Source organism: Sparus aurata, chromosome 4 (assembly GCF_900880675.1).
Source record: "Sparus aurata chromosome 4, fSpaAur1.1, whole genome shotgun sequence".
NCBI classification, from domain to species: Eukaryota; Metazoa; Chordata; class Actinopteri; order Spariformes; family Sparidae; genus Sparus; species Sparus aurata.
The window spans coordinates 20743399-20767628 of record NC_044190.1 but is presented as its reverse complement, the minus strand read 5'-3'; the positions used below and the strand labels follow the sequence as shown (position 1 = coordinate 20767628).

The 24230-nt window shown below is 40.0% G+C and overlaps 5 protein-coding genes across 6 annotated transcripts; 2 read left to right on the top strand and 3 right to left on the bottom strand.

The window, feature by feature from the left end:
* The first annotated feature begins 4749 nt into the window (after positions 1-4749).
* On the top strand, positions 4750-8476 carry LOC115580134 (C5a anaphylatoxin chemotactic receptor 1). Of its 2 annotated transcripts, none has more exons than XM_030414084.1 (3): positions 4750-4826; positions 6642-6805; positions 7351-8476. In XM_030414084.1, the coding sequence occupies exons 2-3, from the start codon at positions 6668-6670 to the stop codon at positions 8317-8319; spliced, it is 1107 nt and encodes a 368-aa protein (XP_030269944.1). In that variant the 5' UTR covers positions 4750-4826; positions 6642-6667; the 3' UTR covers positions 8320-8476. The 2 variants fall into 2 exon arrangements, with proteins under 2 accessions (XP_030269944.1, XP_030269946.1); XM_030414086.1 differs by lacking the exon at positions 4750-4826 and adding an exon at positions 6369-6453.
* Positions 8477-11238: 2762 nt separating this feature from the next.
* Positions 11239-15751, bottom strand: cenpq (centromere protein Q). The gene is made up of 8 exons (XM_030414087.1): positions 15328-15751; positions 15152-15218; positions 14889-14997; positions 14594-14662; positions 13622-13751; positions 13226-13345; positions 12135-12209; positions 11239-11738 (listed from the first exon to the last, which is right to left on the bottom strand). The coding sequence occupies exons 1-8, from the start codon at positions 15424-15426 to the stop codon at positions 11553-11555; spliced, it is 855 nt and encodes a 284-aa protein (XP_030269947.1). The 5' UTR covers positions 15427-15751; the 3' UTR covers positions 11239-11552.
* Positions 15752-16694: 943 nt separating this feature from the next.
* On the bottom strand, positions 16695-19520 carry mrpl16 (mitochondrial ribosomal protein L16). Its single transcript, XM_030414088.1, has 5 exons — positions 19275-19520; positions 18547-18618; positions 18134-18282; positions 17381-17674; positions 16695-17089 (listed from the first exon to the last, which is right to left on the bottom strand). Exons 1-5 carry the CDS (start codon positions 19339-19341, stop codon positions 16898-16900), a joined length of 774 nt encoding a protein of 257 aa, XP_030269948.1. The 5' UTR covers positions 19342-19520; the 3' UTR covers positions 16695-16897.
* Positions 19521-20469: 949 nt separating this feature from the next.
* txnl4b (thioredoxin-like 4B) lies at positions 20470-21859 on the bottom strand. The gene is made up of 3 exons (XM_030414089.1): positions 21641-21859; positions 21397-21548; positions 20470-21081 (listed from the first exon to the last, which is right to left on the bottom strand). The coding sequence occupies exons 1-3, from the start codon at positions 21770-21772 to the stop codon at positions 20916-20918; spliced, it is 450 nt and encodes a 149-aa protein (XP_030269949.1). The 5' UTR covers positions 21773-21859; the 3' UTR covers positions 20470-20915.
* A 188-nt stretch (positions 21860-22047) lies between these two features.
* Positions 22048-23973, top strand: trmt10c (tRNA methyltransferase 10C, mitochondrial RNase P subunit). The gene has a single exon (XM_030414082.1). It carries the CDS (start codon positions 22345-22347, stop codon positions 23863-23865), a length of 1521 nt encoding a protein of 506 aa, XP_030269942.1. The 5' UTR covers positions 22048-22344; the 3' UTR covers positions 23866-23973.
* Positions 23974-24230: the final 257 nt, after the last annotated feature.

Sequence of the window (24230 nt, the reverse complement as noted above, 5' to 3'; positions counted from 1 at the left end):
GCATTAAGTTAGTAAGTAAGTCTGAAATAAGTAGTGTTAGTATTAATGGTTTGATTTTGTGGTTCAGTTATTTCCTGTTTTATTTTGAAGTTCTGTCTTCACGTTTTGCTTTTCATTTCCTGGCTTTGTCTGTTTCCCCGCCCCTTTTCTGTGGCCACATGTGTGTACTCCATGTTACAAAGGAAACATGTAATTTCCACTGCCAGAGGGCTCCCCATCAAAATAAAACATAAAGCATCTGCAGACAGTTATGTTGGAAGGAGCCACTGCTAAGAGCTGTCTAGAATCAGGAAATAAGCCAGACCTGATGATTAAACAGCCACATCGGATTCTGCTCTGATCCAGAGCTGCTTACTGACGGGATGGGAGCTGAGCGATTGCTTTTTAACTTTTGAGATTAATAAGTGGATTTCTCTTCACTCCCATTCATCAGCCTGACTGCAGCATAGTTCCACGGAGCTGACCTCCAATTTCATTATGTTCTGTAATGTTGACTGTTGACTGGCGCTGGATAAGAAATTTTATTTCATGAAGGTAACAACACAAAGAGGAGAGGTAAGAAAGACGGCAAATAAATCACAGCCTCTGGTGAGTGCCAAACAGACTCTCTAGTGTGCTGTCGTTAACTCAAGGTTAATTCAGGCTGTTTGCAGCAGAATTTCTACATATTATATCCATAAATACAAATAAACACATTATGTAATTTTTTAAAAGACAAAAAATCTTCTTGTCTGTATTGTATCAAATTATTTCTGTTGAGATGATGTGCGCATTTGTATGGCATGGATGAATGTCATAGGCTTCAAACTGCTTCTGTTTATGCTTTTGACTCAACTCGATCCATTCCTGAGAGATAGTGAATCAAAACAAATTATTTTTTAAATTTCAATTTTTTGGTTTAATTTTATTATTTTCTCCTTTTGGCTGTCAGCCTGCACATCATTTCGATCAATCAAAGGCTGAGAAGACTTCATTAGGTGAGCTCTATACTGTGTCTAAATGTGTCTATTCCAAAGCATTAAACTTCTGGATCCTCGGATGTATTTCAAAACCCATATGAGATCATAACGAATGTGAAGTAAATCTGTGTCTAAAAATGTTGAATGGCCATTTATGACTATGGTCCCTTTATGGATGTGTGATTAAAATAAACGTTGTTGTTGTAGTTGTTGTTGGGTTGTTGTTTTTTTATCATCTATCATCATTTAAGATTGATGTCTCCAATTCATTTCCTTGTCCTGCATTTAAAATCTAATGATACAATTAAATATCTCAAAGAAAAAAACAGCAAATTCTCACACTTGTGAAACTGAACCCATGAAATATTTTTGCATGAAAACTAACATTTAATAATGACTAATAAAACAGTTGACAATTACGTCATTATTTGTCATTCAGCTATTTGTTTCATTGATTTCATGTTTCAGCTGTGCTTGTATGTACTGTTGGTTAGTGTCACCTATAACCAAATATCATGTTTTAGAAGTCGTTTAAATGTTTTATGTGCAAAAATCTTAATTTCTGAAGTCACTTGTAACTAAACCTGTCATGTAAATGGGTCAAATGTAAGACAGCGCCCTCTGAAATGAAGTAGAGTAGAAGCAGAAGGTACGGTACTTAATACTTAGTAACTTTCCACCACTGACCTGGCAACATGAAAATGTGTTCATATCATAATTCACACAGCATTCCATGGAACGGTGAAGAAGCAATATCAGTCAAAAATGTAATTACTCCACATGAAAATGTGTCATTATGTGTTATGTGTATGTAATATGTAATTATTTTTTTTCGTACAAAATAATTTCAAACTTCCATTCTGGGTTTAGTAATTAGATACTTCATAATCAATTGATTTATAGTTTCGTCAATGGGTTTTTGTTGTTGAAAATAAAAAAGAAAACAAGCCAATTTTAGTGATGAAAAGAAACTGTAATATTGTTATTTTGCATTATAACTTTCTAGATTCTGTTTGTGTTCATACAGTTTGAATCAACTTGGTGGCTGATTAACAAAAAATTGTTTTGGAAAGCTCCTTTAAAGACAGTTCAGCACTCATCAAATGTCACAAATCTGTCACATGTGACAATAAAATCCCCTAAAATGACTCAAGCAATCGTCTCATTCACTCTAGACATGAATACTTTGAGCGTCATGTATCTACAGTCATGTTCCAGTCTCGACACAAAAAACATGTGCCCTTGAAAAAAGTCAGCTCAATCCTAAAAGCCACATGAAGATGCTTGAAGACAGAATTGACTAATTAGAGTTCCTAATTTTTTACCCAATGAGCAGCACTGCCATCTACTGGTGAAGGACGACTGTTGCATCATCATGCCTTAAAAAAACTCATTAGACGTGGCTTAAGGCTTCAGATACCATTCATATACTGACTGGTGCACCAAATGTGTGTCTGAAACTCATCTTGAGCAATGGCCCTATGTATTCCTCTTTGTGTGAAGTTTGTAAAAAAAAATACAGTGTGCCACTGTTTAAAAATGTTGTCCTTTTTACAAATTGTAAAAGTATCCATCCTACGTCTTTAGTAGAAATTAATGGGCAACAGGCCATGACAAAAATATAGACCTTTACCAGCCCTTCAATATGAACTCACAGCCTGTAATCAGTTACTTCATTAGTTACTGGCCTGACCCTCTGGAGTTATGTGTGTTGAAGCAACAATAACAAAGTGACACACAAAAAAACTCAGTTCCACAGTGAGCTAAAGTTTAATGAAGTACACAGTAACATATCCAATCAGGGACAAAAATGACGATCAAATACACCAAAAATGTAAAGCAGCCTGGAGAAAATGGGAAGTAGTAAGCTGTCAAAAAAAAATTACAGAAAGGATGGAAAACAGTCGAGGTCAGAATGAGGAGAGAATGTAACAGAAGCAGAAACACATTTCAACACAACTATGGGGTCTAATGTTGTGTGCTCATTTTAGCTGAAAAGTACTTTTGAATGGCCTCAACATTAATAATCAACCAGCTCCACACATAAAGTCACTATCATGGGAAATCACAGTGATGCATTTGCTCTGTTAGCCAAGCGACCGCAAAAAACACAATCACACACTCTCATTAATGACTCACAACTGATTTTAGAATGCTGTTACATTTTTTGTTGATTCTGGCGGCCCCTTCAGACAAAGACGACAATGGTGAATCAAAGTAAGCACAGTTTCAATGTCGTCACAGACTACAGAGCAGCTTCTCACACTAGGTGGTGACACTCCTAAATTCAACCTCATCCCAACGTCCTAAAAATAGTTTTAAATGTATGATTTATTGAACCCAGTGACAGACGTGACACTGAGACTGAAAGGTGTTTGACCAAGTTGAAAAGGTGAAAAGTGCTGAACCCTTCATAGTCATAAAAGACCAGCCCAGCTTTTAAATGATGAAAAGGAATTTATAAAAATCCACCATGAACTGAGGTAGTCACAACACTGAAAAAATGTAACTTTGGCAGAATACTAGTGTAGCAAAAAAGAAAATAAAATTAAAAAAAAAGCTCCACGGCTAAACACACACAAAAAACAGATGTGCAACAACATTCATAAACAGCCATTGAAAGTATTCCAACACAGTAATGAAAACACTTTGATAGGTTTTCTCCTTGTTTTTAATGTAATTGCACTGGAATAAAGTTTTCTTTTGGTCCACATTTGTGCTAATGTTCCTTGTGTCAATACTTCTGACAACCTTACTGCGGACATTAATGGGGTGACACCATTCTGTACAACTGTGTGAGCTGGATAGACCTCTGAAAGCAGTACGTTGAATCAACCAACTCATTATCAGGACAGTGATTATGCCACGGGGTGACAACACAACCTGGTCTTAAATGAGCACTCTTTCCTGAGGACAGAGTATATCAAACAACAGAAGGGGGATATAAAAAAAAATGACAATTGTTTCCTAAAATGTAGGAGCGTTCAAATTCTGAAGGAAACTGAAAGGGGAAGGTGAAGATAAAAATGAGGTAGAGTGCTGATTATTATTTTTTCCGGCGTTAAAAACCACACTTTCCCTTTCTGATGGTGTTGACTGTCTCACTGAGGTTCTCACGAAATAAAGTTCGCAGATCTTGACACCAAAGCAAATATGACAAAGGAGATGCTTGTCATGTCATTGCAGCATTGTCAATGCAAGATAAAAAAAAAAAAAATTCTTTTAACTTGTCTTGCTTGATGTATCAGGAACTATTTGCAGTAAGTGACGCAGTTTTGTCAAGTAGAACAAGCAGATGAATTAAGAAGAGAATTAAAGCACATGAGTGTGCATGGACAGACTTATTAGTTTTCTTGCTCAAAACATGTTTGAAATCATGTAAAAAAAAAAAAAAAACCTCTATTAACTGCTTTTTAGCGTTGTGTTTCTCACATGGAACTGAAACTGTGTGGCTTTTCTCCAGGTGCTCTGGTTTCCTCCACCATCTCAGGTCAGTGTCCTTATCAATGCCTAGACCTGCTGCTCTCTCAAATGCAGAGAATAATTTGACAATAATTGCAAGAGTGTCTGTGATGACAAATGATGATATGCTTCTAAAGGTGAATGGCGATTGCAGCCGATAAGAGCGAGAGGAAATGGTTTTTAATTGGTTGAAAATAACACAGTCGAAACTAATGTTTCTGATGTTCAAAGATATGTTCATAGGAAGGAGTGTGTTGCAATCATACACAGGAAAGAGAGAGAGAGAGACAGGCAGAGAGAGAGAGAGGGGGAGAGAGAGAGAGAGATTGCTCTTATAACAGAGTAGGCACTCCTTTTCTCTTTATCTCCTGCTCCATTTCTCCCACACACAAGGCAAATAAAAAGGTAAGAAGCCGACTCTTTAAATGAACACATTCATGATTTGAGGCAGCTTTTCAACACTGACTTTTAAACACAGATTGTAAATCCTGAACTTCTCGGGTACACTCTAGAAATCTCAGCTTCAGCAGCTTTTAATCAGGGAACCAAACTTGCAATCAGTAACTTTGAATGTGGTTAGGGTTAGGGTTACTGCTGCTGCGTGGAGACGGGAGGAGGTGTGTTCATTAAGGCAGGAGTGCGTGCATGCATGCTGCCCTCATACCAGCTGCACACAAACAGGCCCGGTCTAGATGTACACTCAGGCAGGGCCCTGGGGCAACGGGGATGCAGGAAAAACTGATTCCTGCCATCCTTCCAGATTCCTTCCATCTGTAATCATTACTGCTAATGCACTACCTGACACAGGTACTGTGTGTCGGTGTCGGTGTCGGCGTTTGCACGTCCTTATATTAGTGACATTGGTGGGAAGAAAAAAGGATCACGTGGTCAGCATTATGGAGACTCAACTCCCATATAAGGACAAACAGCTGGTCCTTGTTTGGTAAACTAATAGATTTTCTAAGATTAGAACACAAGGCCATGCAGTGTCCTCTTCGGTGATAAAAAAACAAAACAACCAAAAACATGTGTTTGGTGGCAGTGAAGAGATTTGGCAGGTTGCAGCGCTGCCCTATGTAGCATAAAACCAACTGTATATGTTTTGTATAAGACTCTTGTGTTTTCAGCCGTGTCCGTTATTTGGTTGGTTTGTCAGCAGGATGGGTGTCATTTTTGTTGTTTCGGTTTTTTCTGTGCAAATTCAGATAAAAGGACATTTCCAGAGGTTTTCCTGGCAGTTTCTTTTTACATTTTCGTTTATTTCTCAAGGAATCTGGACCTTGATGAAAAAAATCAACCCAAATCAGAGCCTTTGGTTACTTTGGTGAAAGTGAAACTCACCATACCAGTAGTACTTGACTATATCTGGTATTCAAGGGGGAATATGTAAAGATTTTACCTGAAAAATTAAGAAATTCAAATGAACATAATGTGAATAGCAGTTCTGATCTGATCATGTTAAGATATTTACTGAAGTTAGCATGCTTACCAGCTAGCCATGACACATCCAGGTCAAAAGCTCCTGGGTTAGGGGTGTACAACCACTAAACAACCACCTGGTTCTTCAAACCACAAGTCTGGTATGGTAGCTGCACAGCTAACTGGGCTAACTAGTACTTAGCTGTAATTCTAGTGTTAGACTTTTTCTTTTACATATCTGATATGCAGATTAAAAAAAAATAATGTAACTAGTAAATGATTCAATGCATGTAGTGGAATAAAAAGGACAATATTTGCCTCCAAAATGTAGTAACGTGGAAGTAGCAGATAATGGAATAACTCAAGTAGAAGTACCTCAAAATTGCACTTAATTACAGTACTTGAGTAAATGTACTTAGTTACATTCCATCACTGTATTTAGGTGGCCGCCATCTACATATAAGTGAGTACCAAAGGTGACCGTTTGGCCTCGGCAGAGGTATGCACTCTACTTTGTGCCATTTTAGTTGATCTTTTACTTTTCATTGTGACACAGTCGACTTCTCAGTAATGAAACAGAACTAAGGAAGGAAGCCTGTGGTGTCATGTTGGGGTGAGGTGTGGACATCGTTCGTCTGCTTTTTTTTGCAACCGACATGTGAAATCCATATTCCTATGTGCAATCATGCATGTTGCACATTTGCTGTAAATGATGGTGACATTTTATATTTTAGTGAAGTTGCAGAGAACAAATGAAAACAATGCATCTGTGACATCAAGTCCATGTCTTCTGTGTTTCAGATCATCTCGACTTTGACATCGCCTCGATGGCTCATATAAATGGAACACAGTTTCCTGGCAGCGCAGCGAACCAGCTCTCAACAAGCCCCAACATCTCCAGCACCTCATGGCAGGCCGAGGTTAGCAAGGGAGTCCAAATTACAGCTACTCTGGTCATCTTCCTGGTGAGAAATCCTACATGGTTCCAAGTTAAATACTTGCATTGCATATAGGTTTGCGAGACATTGACAGAGGGGGCTCTTAATGGTATATAAAAATAGTTTGGATAATGTTTTCGGTATGAGGTTGCCTAATTTGTTTAATCCCACAAAAATTGAAGATCAAAAATTCAAGTTGTAGTTTTACAGCATCCTGGCTGGGGGCAGTGATTACCTGGTATTTTGCCAAGAAATAGTCTGGCACATATCCGGACAAAAACCCAGAACTTGTCATGTTTGTAGGCTGGTCTTTGTACAAAAATATAACATGTTAATTTGTGAGTTTTAGAGACTGTTTTAACCTTAAGACGGAGGCAGGCAAGCTAATTCCACCCTGTTTTTCTTACAGCTAAGCTAATTGGCTTCCGCCTGCAGTTTTATATTTAATCATTCTTCTTCTTTCACTCTCTGCAATGGAGCGGATAAGCGTATTTCCCCCCCGATTACCAAACTGTTGCTGTAAGTCTGTTCTTTTGAATGTGACTGACAGCTGGTTCTCTCGGTTCTCTGAGGTGGGGGTCCCTCTGAATGGGCTGGTGGTTTGGGCACTTGGAATGCGGGGTCAACGTCACCTGGTGCGCAGAGGCAGCACTGACGAGACGCGTGCTGCCAGCAGTTTCCGTATCTACGTCCTGAACCTGGCCCTGGCTGACCTGGTGCTGCTCCTGCGTACCCCTCTCATGCTGGGCTTCGTCGCCCACGACTACAGCTGGCCGTTTGGTCTTATCTTCTGCCGCATTACCATGTTCCTGCGAGGCCTGGGGTTATACGCCTCTGCTTTCCTGCTCTGTGCTGTTGCACTGGAGCGATGCCTGTGTCTGCTGAGGCCTGTGTGGGCTCGACTGCGGCGCCCCTCCTGGGCCGTGCCCCTGGCCTGCGGCATGTTATGGCTGTTGGCCACCGTCTTCTCTGCTCCCTACCTCCACAGTGCTGTCCTGAAAGATGTTAACAGGAAATACTACTGTTTGGAGAGTGGGACGTTTAACATGGGGTTGTTTGTCACAGAAACGGTAGCTGGTTTCCTTCTGCCCCTGCTGGTGTTCTTGGGAAGTAACCTGGCAGTTTTGCTCACCGTTCATCAAGCAGTGCCCATGACACCCACGTCACCCAACTCCACCGCCTCCCCTTTAACTGTCCGCAGGATGACCAGGATGTACCAAGTGCTCTTTATCACCATGCTCCTCTTCCTCACCTGCTGGGTGCCCTATTTTGTCTGTAGGTTCCTGAAGGCCTTGGCCGATGGCCGTCCAGATCGGGCCGCGCTGTATAAAAGAGCAATGACTGGCTTGTACATATCCCTGTTCCTGGTGTACATCAAGAGTGGTCTTAACCCTGTGCTCTACGTGTTCGCTGCCCGAGGCTTAAGCCGTGCCATCAAAGCTTCACTGGTCTCCACTATTGACCGCCTTTTCAACGACGACTCCTCAGAGTCCATACGAAGGAAGTCGCTTAAAAGCTCTCTGAAGAACTCACAGATGTAGCCGAGAGGTTAACAAAACCATGAATGTCTTTAAATGATCTTTAAACATGTCAAATGTGTTAAATGTGACTTTTAACAGGTTGTATTTCTCCACTTGCATAAATTGCTCATGCCTCCCCATGAAAAAAGGGGAACTGTGTAAATAAAAGACTTTTAGGGGTTAAGTTACTGTAAAGCAACGCATGCGCTTTAGGCTTGTGTTTTGTAAATGATTCTGAATGTCAGAGCAGATGGTAAAACAGCGAACAGGATGCAATATTTTAGAATTTTATTCAAAACATTCCAACAGTTACCTAAAATTATTGACAGAATGTGAAGAAATAATTGTGATGTTATGAGGCCGAGGTACCTGTGTTGTGTTGGAGGGATCTCTACTGATGCTAACCAGCTAGCCCCGGCATGGTCCAAAGCTCCCCCTAACTAGCCATCAGCTACAGAAAGCAACAGTTAGCGGTCATGCCGGTGATATATTTGGAATTTCGACGGGTGGCCTATTCTTACATATTGCACCTCACATTTTGTATATGTTGGGATGATATCCTGCTGACTGATTTGACCATAAATTAAGGTGATTTGAGTTGAGTCATTGTTTGATTACAACCACTTCTGTCATGTCCCCATGTAACAAACACTTTTTGACAGAACATTCCCCTTCAATGGGGATTCTTGGTATTAAAAACTTTGGCGTATAGGCTTGGATCAATGGTGCCAGACACCAGGATGTCAGAGAACTAAGCTCAACTCCCATGATTTGTCAAGCGGACTGTACGTGTAAAAACGTGGCCAAACAGTGAAGAGCAGAAACAAGAGCACACATCACATCAAAGACTGAACCAGGCTTGGTTTTTGATACTGTATATGGACGCAAGTGGCATCAGCAAAGCTAGATGACTGAGGACTTAAAAAATGCTTTTGCTTCTGTTGCGGCACGTTGAAGGGAGGGTCCTAACTGGGCATGAAAGTAAAATCATGAATCATCTTGTCCAGTGGGCAGGAACACCTTCATGGTAAACAAGGAGCCGGGGTGAACACAGCGATAAGTTTAATGCCAGAGTTTACTGGCCTCGGGGTAATCATTGTTCTTATGGAATCCTCCATGATTACGCACCATTAAGTTTGCACATGCTGCCTCAGAATGGAGCGTACCACTGAATGGATCTTATCAGTATCAACTATGACTCAGGCTCATTTAATCTGTCATGATAGACAAAAGAGATAAAACTGTACTCAATGGTAGCACTTTACATTTGTTGTCTTTCTGCATTAAAACATGAATAAACAAACTTTAATTTCTTTAAATGGCTTCTGTTTAATCGCATTGGATCATACAGTCAACTGATGATACTCCGCTGAGGCACACACTCGTGTCTTCAAGGTCAAAAGGGGAAGAATTTCAATGATGAACAACCTGTTAGTCTTGATACGCAGGTACAATGTTTCTTCAATGGTGTTAAGGCTCAAATGGTGAAAGAGAAGTTGGCTAACCTTTCTCCCTTCAGAAAAAAACAAGACAAAAAAAAACTGAAAGCTCTTAAATGCAGAAGGTGGAAAAATGGAGAAGTAGGATTCTGATGGTCGAGTAGTTTCAGCAGAATCACCACAGAACCACAACATCTGTGGTTTGATTCATGCCCCCCTTGTCTGCTGCAATATTAATCAGCTCTAGTGAAGGCAAAATACCAAAAAATTATCTTTAAATAATCTTTATCTAAATAAAGAAAGGCAGAAAACTGACGAGGGTGCAAGGAGCAGCATGGTGCAGAGAGTAAATGCCATTTTACAGCATGTTGAAGAGAAACAAATGGCGGTTTTTGTCATCTCTTAGGGGTCAATAAGATGTAGACCTCTATCAAATACTTATTTTGCATTTGTTTTGAATATATATTCTTTTCATCACAGCATTTATCAAGTTCCCCTTATACTTTAAAGAGGCCATGCATCAGAGCTAGCGTCAACTTCACAAGCATGTGAAAATCTGGTGTTATCTCACCATTTGACCGCAAAGCTTCTTATGATGTGTTTCTCAGTCTTCAAATGCTGCTCATACATTTTCAGGGGGGTTGAGGTCGAGGCAGCTGTAGAAAAAAGGTCCATGGCATTCAGGTCAGGTCTTCAAGTATTTCAAGTAGTAAGCTTTGAGGTACATTTAGGGTCATTGTCCTGCTGCAGTATGAATCATTTTCTATAAAGATCAAACCAGAGGGTGTGGCATGTCTCTGTAGAGTGGAGTGGTACTTCTCCTTGGTCACCACCATGTTTCACTGTGGGTTTGAACACTGTGGTCATTCTCTCTGTGGTCATTCTCTCTCCTGTTTGTCTCCTTACATACACACTTAAACGTTAAACGTGACACATGATATTTCTTCCAGTCATTCACTGTTAAGTTCTGGTATTTCCTTTCCCACCACAAATGTTTGGCCTTGTTTCCTCCCCTGAGAACTGATTTAGAAACAGCTACTCATCTTCTAAGACCACTACAGGACAGTCTCCTTTTGATAAGACTTTTGTGTTGTATATTTAGCAAACTCTGCGCCTGTGATGGCACTGCATTCCCAACTCTCAGGGACTAAGCTTGACGTATCAATCTTCTCCCATGCACTGCCCTTAGCAACCTTGAGTCTAGCCATGATTTGACTTGACTTTGTACTGCAGCAGGATAACAAGCTCTAACACACATTTAAGTTTTGCAAGAACTGAAGAACTGAGAATGTCAAGCGTTCTTGTGAGATCACAAGAAGCTCTGTGAAACACAGTCCAATCATGCCGAGTTAACATGATTCATATGGTTTTGCACAAACCGGTGGCAAAAGTGGGACATACTAAATACGAAGATATTCTGAAATTCATGGACATTTTTCAAAGACCCAACTTTTCACTCACATTGTTAAGCTGATATTATCATTTGTAATAAAGAAAATAGTGTTATTCTTTTTTTTTCACATTTTTGATTTTATTTGACCAAAATACTTTTCCACAAACTTAAAGAATCTTCATGGTCTCAGCTTATTTCCTTACATTCTGTCTGCTACTACCGTTGGAAATGTTGTTATTCTCCTCATACTGCTACAATTGTTGGGGGCTGAAATTTGATAATTGCAGATATTCCAAAATCATATAAAGTAGAACTGACTTCAAACCAGAATCTAGCACCAAAGTCACAATGTGTTCTCAGGTGCAAACTTCTTACATATGTGGATTTCCTCAAACCAGTGTAAAGAGAGATTTGGTGAGGTTCTAGTCTGAACAAGGTGCTCCACCAGCTGGGGTGAAGCCTGTGTTGAAGAGCTGATCAGCGTGTTTGTGTGCCTGTAAAAGCAGCGCCTGGGCATCTTGGACAGCCTCTGTTTTCTGCAGGATTTTCCCCAGTTTCCGGGCCGTGGCCTCAGAGTCACTGTCTGGTATAATTTTTCTCATCCTGGCCTGTGGGGGAAAAAAAAGTATGAAGCACTGCAAGCGTGATTTTGGGTGTTTCTAATAAATGTGGAGTGCTATGACAGTATTTTGCAAAATGGTCACTGAAACAAAAACAAAGCTTAATCCTTTTGTTCTAACTAACCCAGACGGTGCAGAACCACAGATGTCACAAATACCTTTCGTAAGACAGATTTCACATTTTTTTCACAAAGTTGCACCACAGCGGACATGTATAGACTTCCCTGATACACGCTGAGGAAGTGCCAACTCAGACATGTTGACCAAATCTTACTCACAGAAAAAAGGATGGAAGTACATGATAAAATATTGAAATCGGGCATTGTGCAATAAGGACAAGTCAAGCAGATACTAGTTATATTACCCTCACCGGTAAGTGCTCACCTCTAACGTTGTTTCATCTTTCTGTGATGGCAGCAGGGGAAGGTTAAGAACTCCTTGTTCAGGTATCTGTAAGATCTGTGTGAACACAGATTGGAAGCATGAATTCCATTTCAGATCTGTATCTCTTCATCTTCAAACATTTTCCACTGCTTATGAATTGAGCATACTACACTGATGATTGATGATTTCCTGTACTTTATGTTCAGGACTATTTCTCAACAATACACCCATTACGTCAGATCTCACAACAGCCACATTTCATCATACTGTTCATGCAACTGAACCAACAAGAAGTTTGTGGACCTTATTATGCAAAATTGGCTAGTATTTGTGCAGAGAAATGCAGTCTACCACTTCCGTTTCTGGGTCACCGCAATTCTGACTGTAATGGAGTACAGAAATGAAGTGGCCTATTTAATATGGTAACACTTCAAAGACACCTTAGACAGAATTAATAAATTTCAAAAAACATGACAATAAAAATGTCTGCTAGTAGTGAGTAGGGTAAAAAACTCTAATATCAATATATCACCCAATATACACATTTGTTTTTGCAGAGATCCCTCAGATGTAATTATCAAACACTTGTGTCAAAAATATGTAATGAAGGCAGGTTATTTTACAGTTTAACAATAAACTTTATCGTCTAAAATGACACCAGTGAACCGAAACAGCACTTAGTTTGAATTTAATGATTAAATAACCTCAAGCATTGTTTTGTATGGTTTTTCAAAACTAAAAAGTTTCTCATATTGGCCAATATGAAACTGATGAATCAGTTTGACTCTACTGCAAATTACTGTACAAACATCCTGTTAAAAAAAACAAACAAAAAAAAAAGTGTACAAAAAGACCAATTGAAGTCAATTAAGTAGTGAAAAGGCAACCATATGAACTGACATACAAAAGATCAACAATACCTAAAATCTGCATTGGATCATTCACATAATATTATGTGCATCATTAACATTATATCGATATTTCATTATTTAAAGCACGGAATGTTCAATACAGGAACAAAGAGTACGTTTAAAGAATACCACATATCAAACGTTCAGGGAACAAAGACATTTGTAATGTTTATGCTTCACCTCTTTTGCTTTCTCCTCCTCTTCCTCCACCTGGTCTCTCAGCGTCATGCATGTATGCTGTAAAGAGTCATGCTGCTCCTCTGTCTTCTCCAGAGCTTTGACCACAGCCTTCAAGTCTTCCTGGAACAGACATCATATAATACAGCTACAGACACCATTTAGTTATGTGCATTACAGATAATTAAAACACACAAATACCACATTTATTCTTTTACAGGTAGTTGCACAACACTGCCGCTAGAGTAGCAGATTAAAACCATTTTTTAAAACATATGTAATAACTTATTGGATAGCCTTGCTGTTTGCTGTAACTGATACATTTTGTCTTCAGTCTCTAAATTGCAACAGTAATTGTTGTGTGTTGTGTCTGCCTCCTCAGACTGCACTGTGTCTCACCTCAAGGGTGCTCAGAGTCGTTTTTCCAACCACTGACTTCTTGCTCTCCTCCTGGTGGTGGTGAGATGAATGTTCCACATCCTTTCCCTTCTGTACAGGAACTTTGAGCTGTGCACATTGGGCAAGGAACCTAAAATATCAGGAAAAAAAAACACAGGAAAAACTCAGAAAGTGAGACACATACCCTTAGGAATACTTTTTTTCTTCTGCTCAGCACAAAATTTGAGTCAATACTCATTTCAGATTAGAAGTTATGGTTGGGTGATGATTCATCAACCTTAACCGGGAAATGTATCCTCATGATATGATCATACAAACAGTCATCTTTTGAAGAGATAAGGCAGGGCAAGGTAGCTTTATCTATGCAAATTTCAAAGATAGGGCCAATTCAAAGTGTTTTACAAAAGCAAAAAAAGGCACCGGAGTGACCTTTACAACAAAGAGCAATAAAAATATGAATACAATTTGGATAGAATGAGGTAAATCTTTTAAATGTATGATATAAGAACATCTTGCCAGTGAGAAAGCAAATTAATCTCTCAGTTCTGAGCCTTTATTTCCAGGGAACTTACTGGTCAGTATTTAAGAGAATGACTGGCTGCTTTTTGAAGGTGAGGTCTCTTTACTAACCTGCAGACTTAAAACCCCTACTTTTATAATATATAACATGATCTGCTAGCTGATGACTGCTTACCTTGATCAAAAAATAAAGTGGGTCAATGTGATGTTATGTACTGCTTTTTTAGAAATCAATACAAAATCATCATAAAATCCACATCAACGAAAATACTAGCATTCTGTGCCATTACTAGACAGAAAAACACGACCCCACTGTACTCTGCAGCATTACTCACTTGCTCTTATTTGTTAATCGTGTTACTGAAGACAATGAAGTTAATCATAGTGAATATATAGACCCTTTAGCAGATTCATGCCATTTATTTACATCTTAATTTCCGTCTTATTGCTCACCTGCTTTTCACAATGTTCAGATGTTCCTGGCTCTCTTTCTTCTCTTTCCGCTTCAAAGCAAGAGTTGCTCTGTGAAAAAAAGAGCAAAGTGTGCATTGGCGGTAATTGAAGTGCCTCCAAATTATGTCATGGCGAAAACTGATGGATGGCTGAAATGGGTATAATTATAGCCCAATCCATACTGGAAATATTAAGCCAACACTATTATTACTATTCTGAGGTTTAAAAAGGCTATGCCACATATTCTGCCCATACAAAGCCAATAGGGTCATCATCTGTAAATGAGGGAACTCACAGTATTGACAAGTCCAATATGTTCTCCAGAGCAGTGATGGAGGACACCGGCATTAGCTTCCAGTTTTTCTGACCTTTGACTTTGTTAGGGACTGGAGATGAGCCACCAGCTACAAAAAGTAGCACGAGAGATCGTAAAGTACAGTATAAGTGGAGTCTCAATACTTAAAGGTCCACATTTTACAGTATCCTACATGAGTACCCTGCATGATCTCATAATATACATCTGATGATGAGGCAGGACACCCTCATAAAAGAGCTAACCTTTCCTCTTCTGTGCTGGTTTTGGGTGTGTGCTCTTGCCATGGTCTTTGTCACTGTGTTCCGGATCCTGGAAAAAAAAAAAAACATTATTAAAAAGTGTTTAGACACGTTAGGTCAACTAAACGGAGACTTACTGAACAAGACACGGAGTAACAATCAGTTCAAGTGATACCGACCTGATGTTCGGTTTCTTTTTTAGTCCGATCGGATTTTTTCTTGTTCTTCAAGTTAGGTGCATTTGAACCGGTCCGGTTAGAACCACGTACTGGATTCATGTCTGCTAGTTAGCGAACATTAGCGAATGAAATTGTTAATAGACAACGTTAGCAAATGTAGCTAACGTTAACGTTAAAGTAAACAAGGCTAGTCAAGCTAACGTCAACACGGAAACAACAACAATAAACACGAGTTTTCTTTGTGTTAAAACACCTAAAACGGGTGATAAAACATTATAATGGAACAATGTCGTACATATATTGGCAAAATACACTAGCTGTCAGCGGCCGAGCCCAGCTACTTTTCGCGGTGCTGTTTTCGAAACGGTTCCGCACTCAACGCGCATGCGCGAAACGCTTGGAACGAAGTTTTCCCAGAGCTGTGCTTGTCAGGCAGCTATTCCTCTCAGACTGAGTTTTATTATTACCAGGGGCGAACGACAGATAGGGAGGGTGCTTATTCGTAACTGAAGCTGAATGTGTTGCTTCATTAACGCAATTCAACAACTGCCTGACTTAAGAAGATAAATAAACTCCATTGCAATCGAGCTTGGACGAAAACACCTGTGAGGTGCTACGCAGGGCACGCAGTGTGCTACAGCACTGGCCTTAAGCCATTTTGGAACATGTGTTTTTTGCAATACAATACAATATTGTATCAATTAAAAAAAATGTATCAGCCGGTCAGCATGCATGAAGCATTATAATGGAGTTCCTTCTCAGACAGCAGGTTCATCTAGAGCTGTGGCTCAGGGGTAGAGCCAGAGCCGCCATCAGTGTATGAATGTTTGACTCATTGTAAGTCGCTTTGGACAAAAGTGTCTGCTAAATGCCCTTAAATGTAAAATGTAAGTGTAAAAGCCAATGGGAAATCTAATTGTTGAATGTTACAGGCATTAGGATGCTTTTCCAAATACACCTATAATAAAGCCAACACGATAATAATAATAATAATAATAATAATAATAATAATAATAGCTTAGTATTTAAAACATAACTAATTTGTTGCAACAAATGCAACCTACAACAGCTGCCGTATACAATTTTGGTTTCCATGTTTTGTATTGATGTTTGTGTCATGCACACACACACAAACACATATAGTATACATACTGTTAGACACACATCTTTTTTGTTCTATTTTTTTTTTTATATTTTTTTACAAGCAAATTAACCAGCCAGCAATTTGAATTCCAGATTAAATATATCATTAGTTATTAATATAAACAGGTGATCTGCATTCAGTGAACTCTGTTGAGATTTGTTTTCTCTTAACTTTTGTATCTTTTGCAAGTGATGACACACAAAGAACTTTAAAGTCATGAAACTGAATTACATAATCTAGTTTATTGTTTTAATTGTGAACAAGAAAAGGGAAAAACTATCCCAATCAATGCGTAAAAAAAAAGAAACCAGGAAAGATTCCCAAATGTCACTGAACGCCAGAGCCTTTCAATGTTTTGGTTGCTTCTTCGGTGATGTGGTCTAGATGGTATGACAGTATGACACTGATTTCTGTCCGTCAGGCCTGTCACACCCTCCCTTTGAGGTGAAATTTGCCTGCAAAGCGTCCATGGTTGTGCAAGTCGAGGGGGCTGAGCACCCTCCTGATGCCCAGCATGTTGCCCTGAGCTATCTGCTTGAAGGTCCAGGGATTCTGGTTATTTTGCTCCATATCAGCCTGCTTCTGTTGCAGGGTAGCTAGGCTCTCTCTGCTCATTACCTGAAATAACAGTTCATATTAATTCAAATCAATGACAAGTTTAAAGAATAGCCAAGAGAGAGAGTAAGAGAGATGAAACAGACTTTTGTGTATTTTGTGCATTAGGTACAATTGATTACGGACTAAAACAGTTATTTTTGGGTGTTAAATAAAAGCAAAATTCACAAAAAAAGACACAAAAACGTGTCGTATAAAAACACACTTTTGTTAAATGTTTGTGTACACACATCTCATCATTATTACATTAACTAACACTTGAAAGATGACAATATAAATGATCTGTCACCTCACCTTGGCAGGGAAGGGTAGCTTCTTTGCCACTTGAGTCAAGATATGTTCAATCTCGCCAAGCTCCAACTTTCCTCCAAGCTCCACAATTAAACGGCCAAAGCGGACAGGTGTCACATAGTGGTCGATGGCTCCCTTGCCCCCACCCATGCGCTGACCCAGACCTTTACGTGTGATAGGTTTATACGGGGCATTGATGCGCCAGCGGGCATATGTAGTCTTGGGATCCATCTTGCGGTTGATGGTGAGACGAATCATCTCAATGTGACCCCAGTGAATGTAGCCCCCTCCAAGGGCCTGAGCATCCAAGAGACAGATACAGAGGACAAGAGGAGTCACTTTCAAATGACTCATTCATTTGTATTTGGCATAAGTATAGAGTAAGAACAGGTGTGACGGGTAGAAAGCAGGGTGAACAAATAATATTGCTGCTCATCTATAATTATAAGTTAGAGTTTTAAATAATATAATTCCTGACCCAAGACTGGATAATATTTTAAATTATAGAAGATGTTGAAATATAGTTCTTATGCAGACTAAGTCCTCTGTAGTTTGCTCAAATGTTAAACTGACATCAAAAGTTGCAGTGTAATTCTGTGCCGGTATTAAGAGATGTCTAAGTGTAAATACGTGTGAAGTTGTCATCATGGGTCTGGGTACAAAATACTGCAGGTCAAGTTATAGAACTCTTTAGTTCTTCAAGCAGCTGCCTGCTTTCATTAAACAGCAGTGTTAACACAAAATAATTGAACTTACCACAATAGCATACTGTCCTGTTGTGAATGTATTGGCTGACGTAGCTGGGCCTTGGATATCCCGCAGCTTTTTCATCTCTTTCTTGGCCTTTTTTAAGTTAGGCACCTTGTTCATAACCTTCAGTTTGGGTTTCTCCGGCAACACCACACCTTCAGGAGGCAAAAACAAGAGTAAGGGATCATGAACAACAACAACATACATCACCTGGTCTACATGTCTCCTTGAACAAAGACTTCATAATTCTTGTGGCCTGTGGCCTATGGAACTCTTTTCAGTGTGTCTACTTCTATGTTTTTTTCCCACTGCTGTGTACATCAATGTTATGTATTTGATTAAATAATATACAAACAAAGATAGACATAGGTAAAAAAAAAAAATCATATGAAATAAATGACAAGAAGATGAATGATTACCACTGAAATCTGGAGGGATGTCAAATGTCTTCAGCCCAGCAGCTAGGACTTTCAAGTGGCTGTGTAAAGAACCTGTGAAACAAACAGGTGTTGTCACATCACAAACTTCTCTCCGAGCCGAAAAACAGGGACCGCTGTGATTTCATGAGCTATTGTCTGATTTTATACAACCCAAATCCTATGTGTAAGTCTTAACTGCGTATGCATTCTGCTTAAAGGTGCAATATGTAAGAAATTGCCACCTGTTAAATTCATATTTAAAATAAAATAAGGGTCAGCATATTGGTAGTTTTACTGGTAAATGCTGCTGTATGTAGCCGCTTTCAGCTGGTTACCACTACTGTGCCTAAGTGATGTATTAAATGTACTTTACATATGTGTTGCTTACTCTGTATATTACTGTCTTCTGTGCTGCATATATGCAGTGGGTACATGTCACTGAAGCATAATGATCTTCTGTATAGTAGCTGTTATATGTTACTATACAGAAGTTATATGTCATCTAATCCATTGCCCTGTCTACTCATGTCCTACTTCAATAAATGTTTAAATTTTACGTAATATTTAAGGAAAATGTATAATAGTTTCTGTATTAATGCGTGCAGGTCTTCTTTAACAAATCATAACATAACATAATATAATCCACAAAAAGGTGCTAACTTGGTGGAAACGAGGCTTTTGTTGTACGCAACGTAAGTGTCACTATAACGTTAGCTAAATTCTGTTACCTTGGTGACCGTGGGCTCTACATATACCGGTCAATCCGCCGACAGCCGCCTTGATGAAGGAGAACATGATGTGAACCCTGAAACGGACACTATGCACACCAAAATGTCAGTCCGTGTTGTCGATATACGAGCATTTTAGGTGGTTAACTCATCAAACTGTTAGTAACACCATGCTCTGTACAAGGTCGCTGCCATTGCTGTGTTGCTTTTTTTCAGTTCCGCCAGAAATAAAGAGACTTCCTGCCTGCGCGTTTTTCACAATAAAAGCACTAACTCGCAACCTTCTCCGTTCATGACATCAACGAACACGGTTCAAGTTCCGCCCATTAAAACGACTGCCATACAGCACCTGTAGCGCTCAATAAGTTTAGAGGGTACAACATCAAAAGTTATGTTTTTACTTGCCAACCAGAGCTAAACAAGCTGAATGAATTTTTTAGTGTTACAGCTTAGAAACAGTGGTGCCATTGACTTTTCATTTAACTTAAAAATCACCCATTAATACATAATATATATAATACACAGAACAATTACTGTTGGATTGTATGTTTATCTTCATATACAATCTATGAACATGTCCAGTGATGTATCCTTCATCCGTTGAAAGGATATAATCTAGTAAGCCTGCTGTATCCCCCTGCTGTCGTATGGGATTGCAGTGCTCTGTCTCCATCTCCTACACCATTCTACTGCGGTACAGTCAGTCGCTGTTTGCGAGAGTGTAGTAAAGTGAGTCCAAAATGAATAAACCCTATCTAAGACATTTAATTCATCAGGAAGAAGATGCAAAGACAATGATGAGCTAACATATAAAGGAACTGATTTGATGTAAGGTCAAAGGTCAGAAGCTGTAAATAGAGTTTAATCATTTTGGAGGTGATTTGGGGGTAAGATATCTCTACTTTGCTGCAGTGAAATGTAACCCAAAAGACATCCTTTCATATTGAGAAGTATGTTGATGTAGGTTCTCAGCCATCCAGGTCATGGTATTTCTAAGTGCTAAATCAAAGGCAATTGGATTTCTTTGTTTCAAAGAACTGTTGAATTAACAGCCGTGAAGTGATACCTTAGTGAAAGGTGAAATATTGCTGTATGCCTGTATGACAAGGTAAGTTAATAATTGTCAAAACAATCAAGATATGCCTAGCTACTCTGCTCAGTTAGTTTACATGAACACCCAAATAAAATGCATGAATGGCTGTTACAGGGAGATAAAATATAAAAGTTTATTATAATAACACAGCATGTACATTGCATAAATTAATTGCATTTCTCTGCTGATGTGCAGCTCATTTCCATGGGAAACATCAAGACGACAGAGCATTTTCACAAGAAAAATTAACCCGATCAAAGTAGTTGCCAAACCTCTGCTAACCTGCTGTTAATAACTGTGACAACTGGCACTTTAACAGAAACCATCACAGTATGTGTATTTGTCTACACAAGGGCTAAGGGGACACACAAAAAACATCAATCCATTGTGTTAACAGTGAACAAAGACTTCAGAGGGAACTGCCCTGTTTTGAGTTTGCCTTCTATGGGACATTTAATAATATCTATTGAAAATCTGAGACACTGGCTGCTTATCGGTTGGAAGTATAACAAATATGTTTGTCCTTTAATTAACCAGAATGGTTTATCTTAAATTCCATGGTAGAGGAGATCATATTTGGGAATGTTCTGAGGATCGATGGGACTCTGGACAATCATCTTCCCACGCATGGCTCCTCTATATATGACTTCAATCAGATCCATGAAATCTTGCTTAGTCTTGAAGCTGCCAACAAATTTGGTGTGATCTGGGGAGCTGCAAGAGAAAAAAAAAAGTGTGTTTGTGTATGCATCCTGACATGCATCCTAATGTTGAATAATGAATGCCCAAAGTCATTTCTAGAGGTTTCTACAAATGAAATTTTCAGCAAGATTTTCAGTTTGGAAAGTAAAGAAGTTTCTAGATCTCAACGGGCTTTGAAAATTGTGATGGTCACTTTCACCATTGTCTGCTATTTAATAGTAAAATAGATTAATAAAATGATACAAATGCACAGATTAATTGATTATGGTATCACATTTGATCGTACAAGTAAAGAAAAGAAACCTTCAATATCTTTCATCCACTCACCCATAATCCACTTTCATGTGCTGCCCATTGAAAAAGAAGACAGTGGAGGGGATGTAGCTGATGTCAAAGTATCTTGTGTAGATGGGAGCTTTATCCACATCAACGATGTAGATGGACGCCATGTTGCTCAGGTCATGGGCCGTTTTTGACAGCTAGACGGACAGACAGAAACGACAATTGAGCAAAAGAAAAATACAGCTACAGCAAACATTGAGCAGCTTTGTGCATTAACGGTCCTCCTTACAATCTCATCCAGCTGGAGACAGACCGAGTCCTCGTCTCTCCCAAACCTCAAAACTACGACCTTTTCTGCCACGCATTTGATAACTTCATCTATGTCTTTTTTGCAAGTTAATTTAGGCAAAAACAAACTCATTTTCGGTGGCTAACAAATTAGCGTCACTTGTTTTGCTAGCGGGGGAAATTACGTCACAATTTCTGTACGACGCTGAGAAAAATCCGTCTGGAAACGATTACTATGATTTAATGTCAGCCTAAAAATATATAATATCATACTAAATATAATAGCAATATAATTATCAATATCATAGCAAATCACGGTGTCAATAAACTTTTCTAGCTGATATAATTTGATGTGGTCGGCCAGATAAGCCTTTAAGATAAACTGTGTCATGCGGTGACATTTCACTACGACACATTACTGTGTGACACCGTGTAACAACGTGACCTTCCTCTAATATTTGCAAGCATGGACGCCACGACAAGTCAACACAACTTGAACTCAAAGCCGAGACAAGTGAACATTAAGTAGGACTTTTAACGACATGCTTTTGTTGCCAATGACGTTTTTGTGACAGCGGAAGTCGAAGAGGACCGCGTTGGAAACACCTTTGGTTCCGTTTACATGCCGACAGTCCAGCATTGACAGCCCACGCTTCATGGTTTTAGGACTCTTGATACAGCTCCAGTTTAAAGCTTATTGTCACGATGTTACGGCTCTTCTCCAACCAGCCTTTTCATGAACTCTGGAGGTGCAGTCATCTTGTGGCATCCTGTGTCACCAAGAGGAAAGTCCTGCGTCTCCTCCCAGTCAGCAGCGCCTGTGATCACCACACACTCTTTGCTCGCCACTTGAATACTGGGAGCCGATTGTGGAAAGATGCCCTCCAGCCAAAAGGCGACATATCTGAGAAAAAGGAGACAGTAGATCTGGAAAAATGGAAATCTGTCATGAGATCTCGAGCTGCATCAGAAGAGAAAAAGGGTGTCGGCGGTGATGACGATGAAGCAAGTGATGATGAACTAGAAGGGAAGATGAATGGCGGTTCTTCGCTGGAGGCAACTCGGGAGCTGGTTGAAATGTGGCGGCTCGCAGGTAAGCTTGTACCTGAAGAGATAACTGATGAACAGGTTCAGTCGCTGGCAGAGCTCACCACCAAATCCGCCAGGAAGAAGTTCCTGAAGTTCCTGGCTCTCAAGGAGGGCCACAAGAAGGCGCGTAAAGATAGGCAGCAGAAGAAGAAGGCAGAAAGGGAAGCCTCAATAGAGCAGAGTCGACGACAGGGTGGTGATGCAGAGGAAGGGGACGATCAAATTGGATCAGAGTTTAAAAGCACATTCCTCCTTAAGTTCTGGAGCCGCTCCCTTGACAAGCTGCTGGCCTGGAGGAGCGCCCAGGCCATGGTGTTCGGTCAGCCGCTTGTGTTTGACATGAGCTATGAGTCCAACATGTCCAAGCGAGAGCTGGACAACACGGTCTCCCAGCTGATGGAGGTGGAAGGGTGGAACCGGCGTGCCACTGAACCCTACCACCTCCACTTCTGCAACCTGCAGCCAGACAGCGCCTACAAGCAGGAGCTGCTCAAACGATATGGTGATGAGGCCTGGGACCGCCTGCTCATCACCGCCACTGACCGCCAGCATGTCAATGTGTTCCCACGCGAGCAGCTCGTATACCTCACTGCAGACTCCCCCAATGTTCTTCGCACATACGACCCCTCTAAGGTCTACATCATCGGAGCTCTGGTGGACAGGTCGAGCCAGTCGGGCTTGTCGCTGGCAAATGCCAAGCGACTGAAGCTGGCCACAGCCCGGTTACCGCTGGATGAGCTCCTCCACTGGGAGATGGGAGCCAAAAATCTGACTCTGGACCAGATGGTCCGCATCATGCTCACTCTTAAGGACACGGGGAAATGGGAGGAGGCGCTGAAGTTTGTTCCCAAGAGAAAGCATGACGGCTTCTACCAACAGACACAGAAAGTCAATAACAATAACAGAGTCAAGGGAGTCATGAATAGGGATGGTGAGAGGTGGACTTTTAAAAATGAGGCACAAAGTCTGAACAGGCCCTTTAAACAGTCTGGGTTCACTGGGAGAGACAGAATGGCTGGACTATACAGTGACAGAGAAAACAAACCAGCTTCAACCAGAGTACGGACATCATTTAAGAACAGCGTTGAGGGAAAAAAAGGTGCAGGCAAGAGCAGGACGTGGTGGAGCGACGAATGAAGACCACAAAAATTGTAACTTTGGTAAATAAGAACATGCGTACAAGCACTGTTTAAGGAAATGTCAAAAACTGAGACAAGTGGTGAATAAAATGTTGTAAAAGGTGGACACTGGTTCTTACTTGTTTTTTAACTGGGTTTTAATCAATGATGGAATGTAACTAAAAAAGTTTTTTTAAGAAAAAAGAGTTTGATAATCAGAAAAGCTCAGTATCTGATCCGATAATCGGCCAGGCAGATAATTGTTTGACCCACAGTGTACAGTAGGCAACTTTTACTTCTACTTTTGATACTTTAGTACATTTATTGCCCGGAAATTACTTTTGGTACTCAAGTTCATATAACAAAAGAATCTTTAAGAGTTTT

What these genes read in the sequence shown, in the direction of transcription:
- cenpq (XM_030414087.1), bottom strand. Translation starts at nt 15,426, where the DNA reads ATGAATCCAGTACGTGGTTCTAACCGGACCGGTTCAAATGCACCTAAC. An exon ending in ACCAGCACAGAAGAGGAAAG is followed by an intron (nt 14,998 to 15,151) that starts GTTAGCTCTTTT and finishes TACTTTTTGTAG; the next exon opens with CTGGTGGCTCATCTCCAGTC. An exon ending in ATATTGGACTTGTCAATACT is followed by an intron (nt 14,663 to 14,888) that starts GTGAGTTCCCTC and finishes TTTTTTTCACAG; the next exon opens with AGCAACTCTTGCTTTGAAGC.
- trmt10c (XM_030414082.1), top strand. Translation starts at nt 22,345, where the DNA reads ATGTTACGGCTCTTCTCCAACCAGCCTTTTCATGAACTCTGGAGGTGC.
- txnl4b (XM_030414089.1), bottom strand. Translation starts at nt 21,772, where the DNA reads ATGAGTTTGTTTTTGCCTAAATTAACTTGCAAAAAAGACATAGATGAA. An exon ending in GTCTCCAGCTGGATGAGATT is followed by an intron (nt 21,549 to 21,640) that starts GTAAGGAGGACC and finishes CTGTCCGTCTAG; the next exon opens with CTGTCAAAAACGGCCCATGA. An exon ending in CACATGAAAGTGGATTATGG is followed by an intron (nt 21,082 to 21,396) that starts GTGAGTGGATGA and finishes TTTCTCTTGCAG; the next exon opens with CTCCCCAGATCACACCAAAT.
- LOC115580134 (XM_030414084.1), top strand. Translation starts at nt 6,668, where the DNA reads ATGGCTCATATAAATGGAACACAGTTTCCTGGCAGCGCAGCGAACCAG. An exon ending in CTACTCTGGTCATCTTCCTG is followed by an intron (nt 6,806 to 7,350) that starts GTGAGAAATCCT and finishes CGGTTCTCTGAG; the next exon opens with GTGGGGGTCCCTCTGAATGG.
- mrpl16 (XM_030414088.1), bottom strand. Translation starts at nt 19,341, where the DNA reads ATGTTCTCCTTCATCAAGGCGGCTGTCGGCGGATTGACCGGTATATGT. An exon ending in TAGAGCCCACGGTCACCAAG is followed by an intron (nt 18,619 to 19,274) that starts GTAACAGAATTT and finishes TTTGTTTCACAG; the next exon opens with GTTCTTTACACAGCCACTTG. An exon ending in AGCTACCCTTCCCTGCCAAG is followed by an intron (nt 17,090 to 17,380) that starts GTGAGGTGACAG and finishes CTGTTATTTCAG; the next exon opens with GTAATGAGCAGAGAGAGCCT.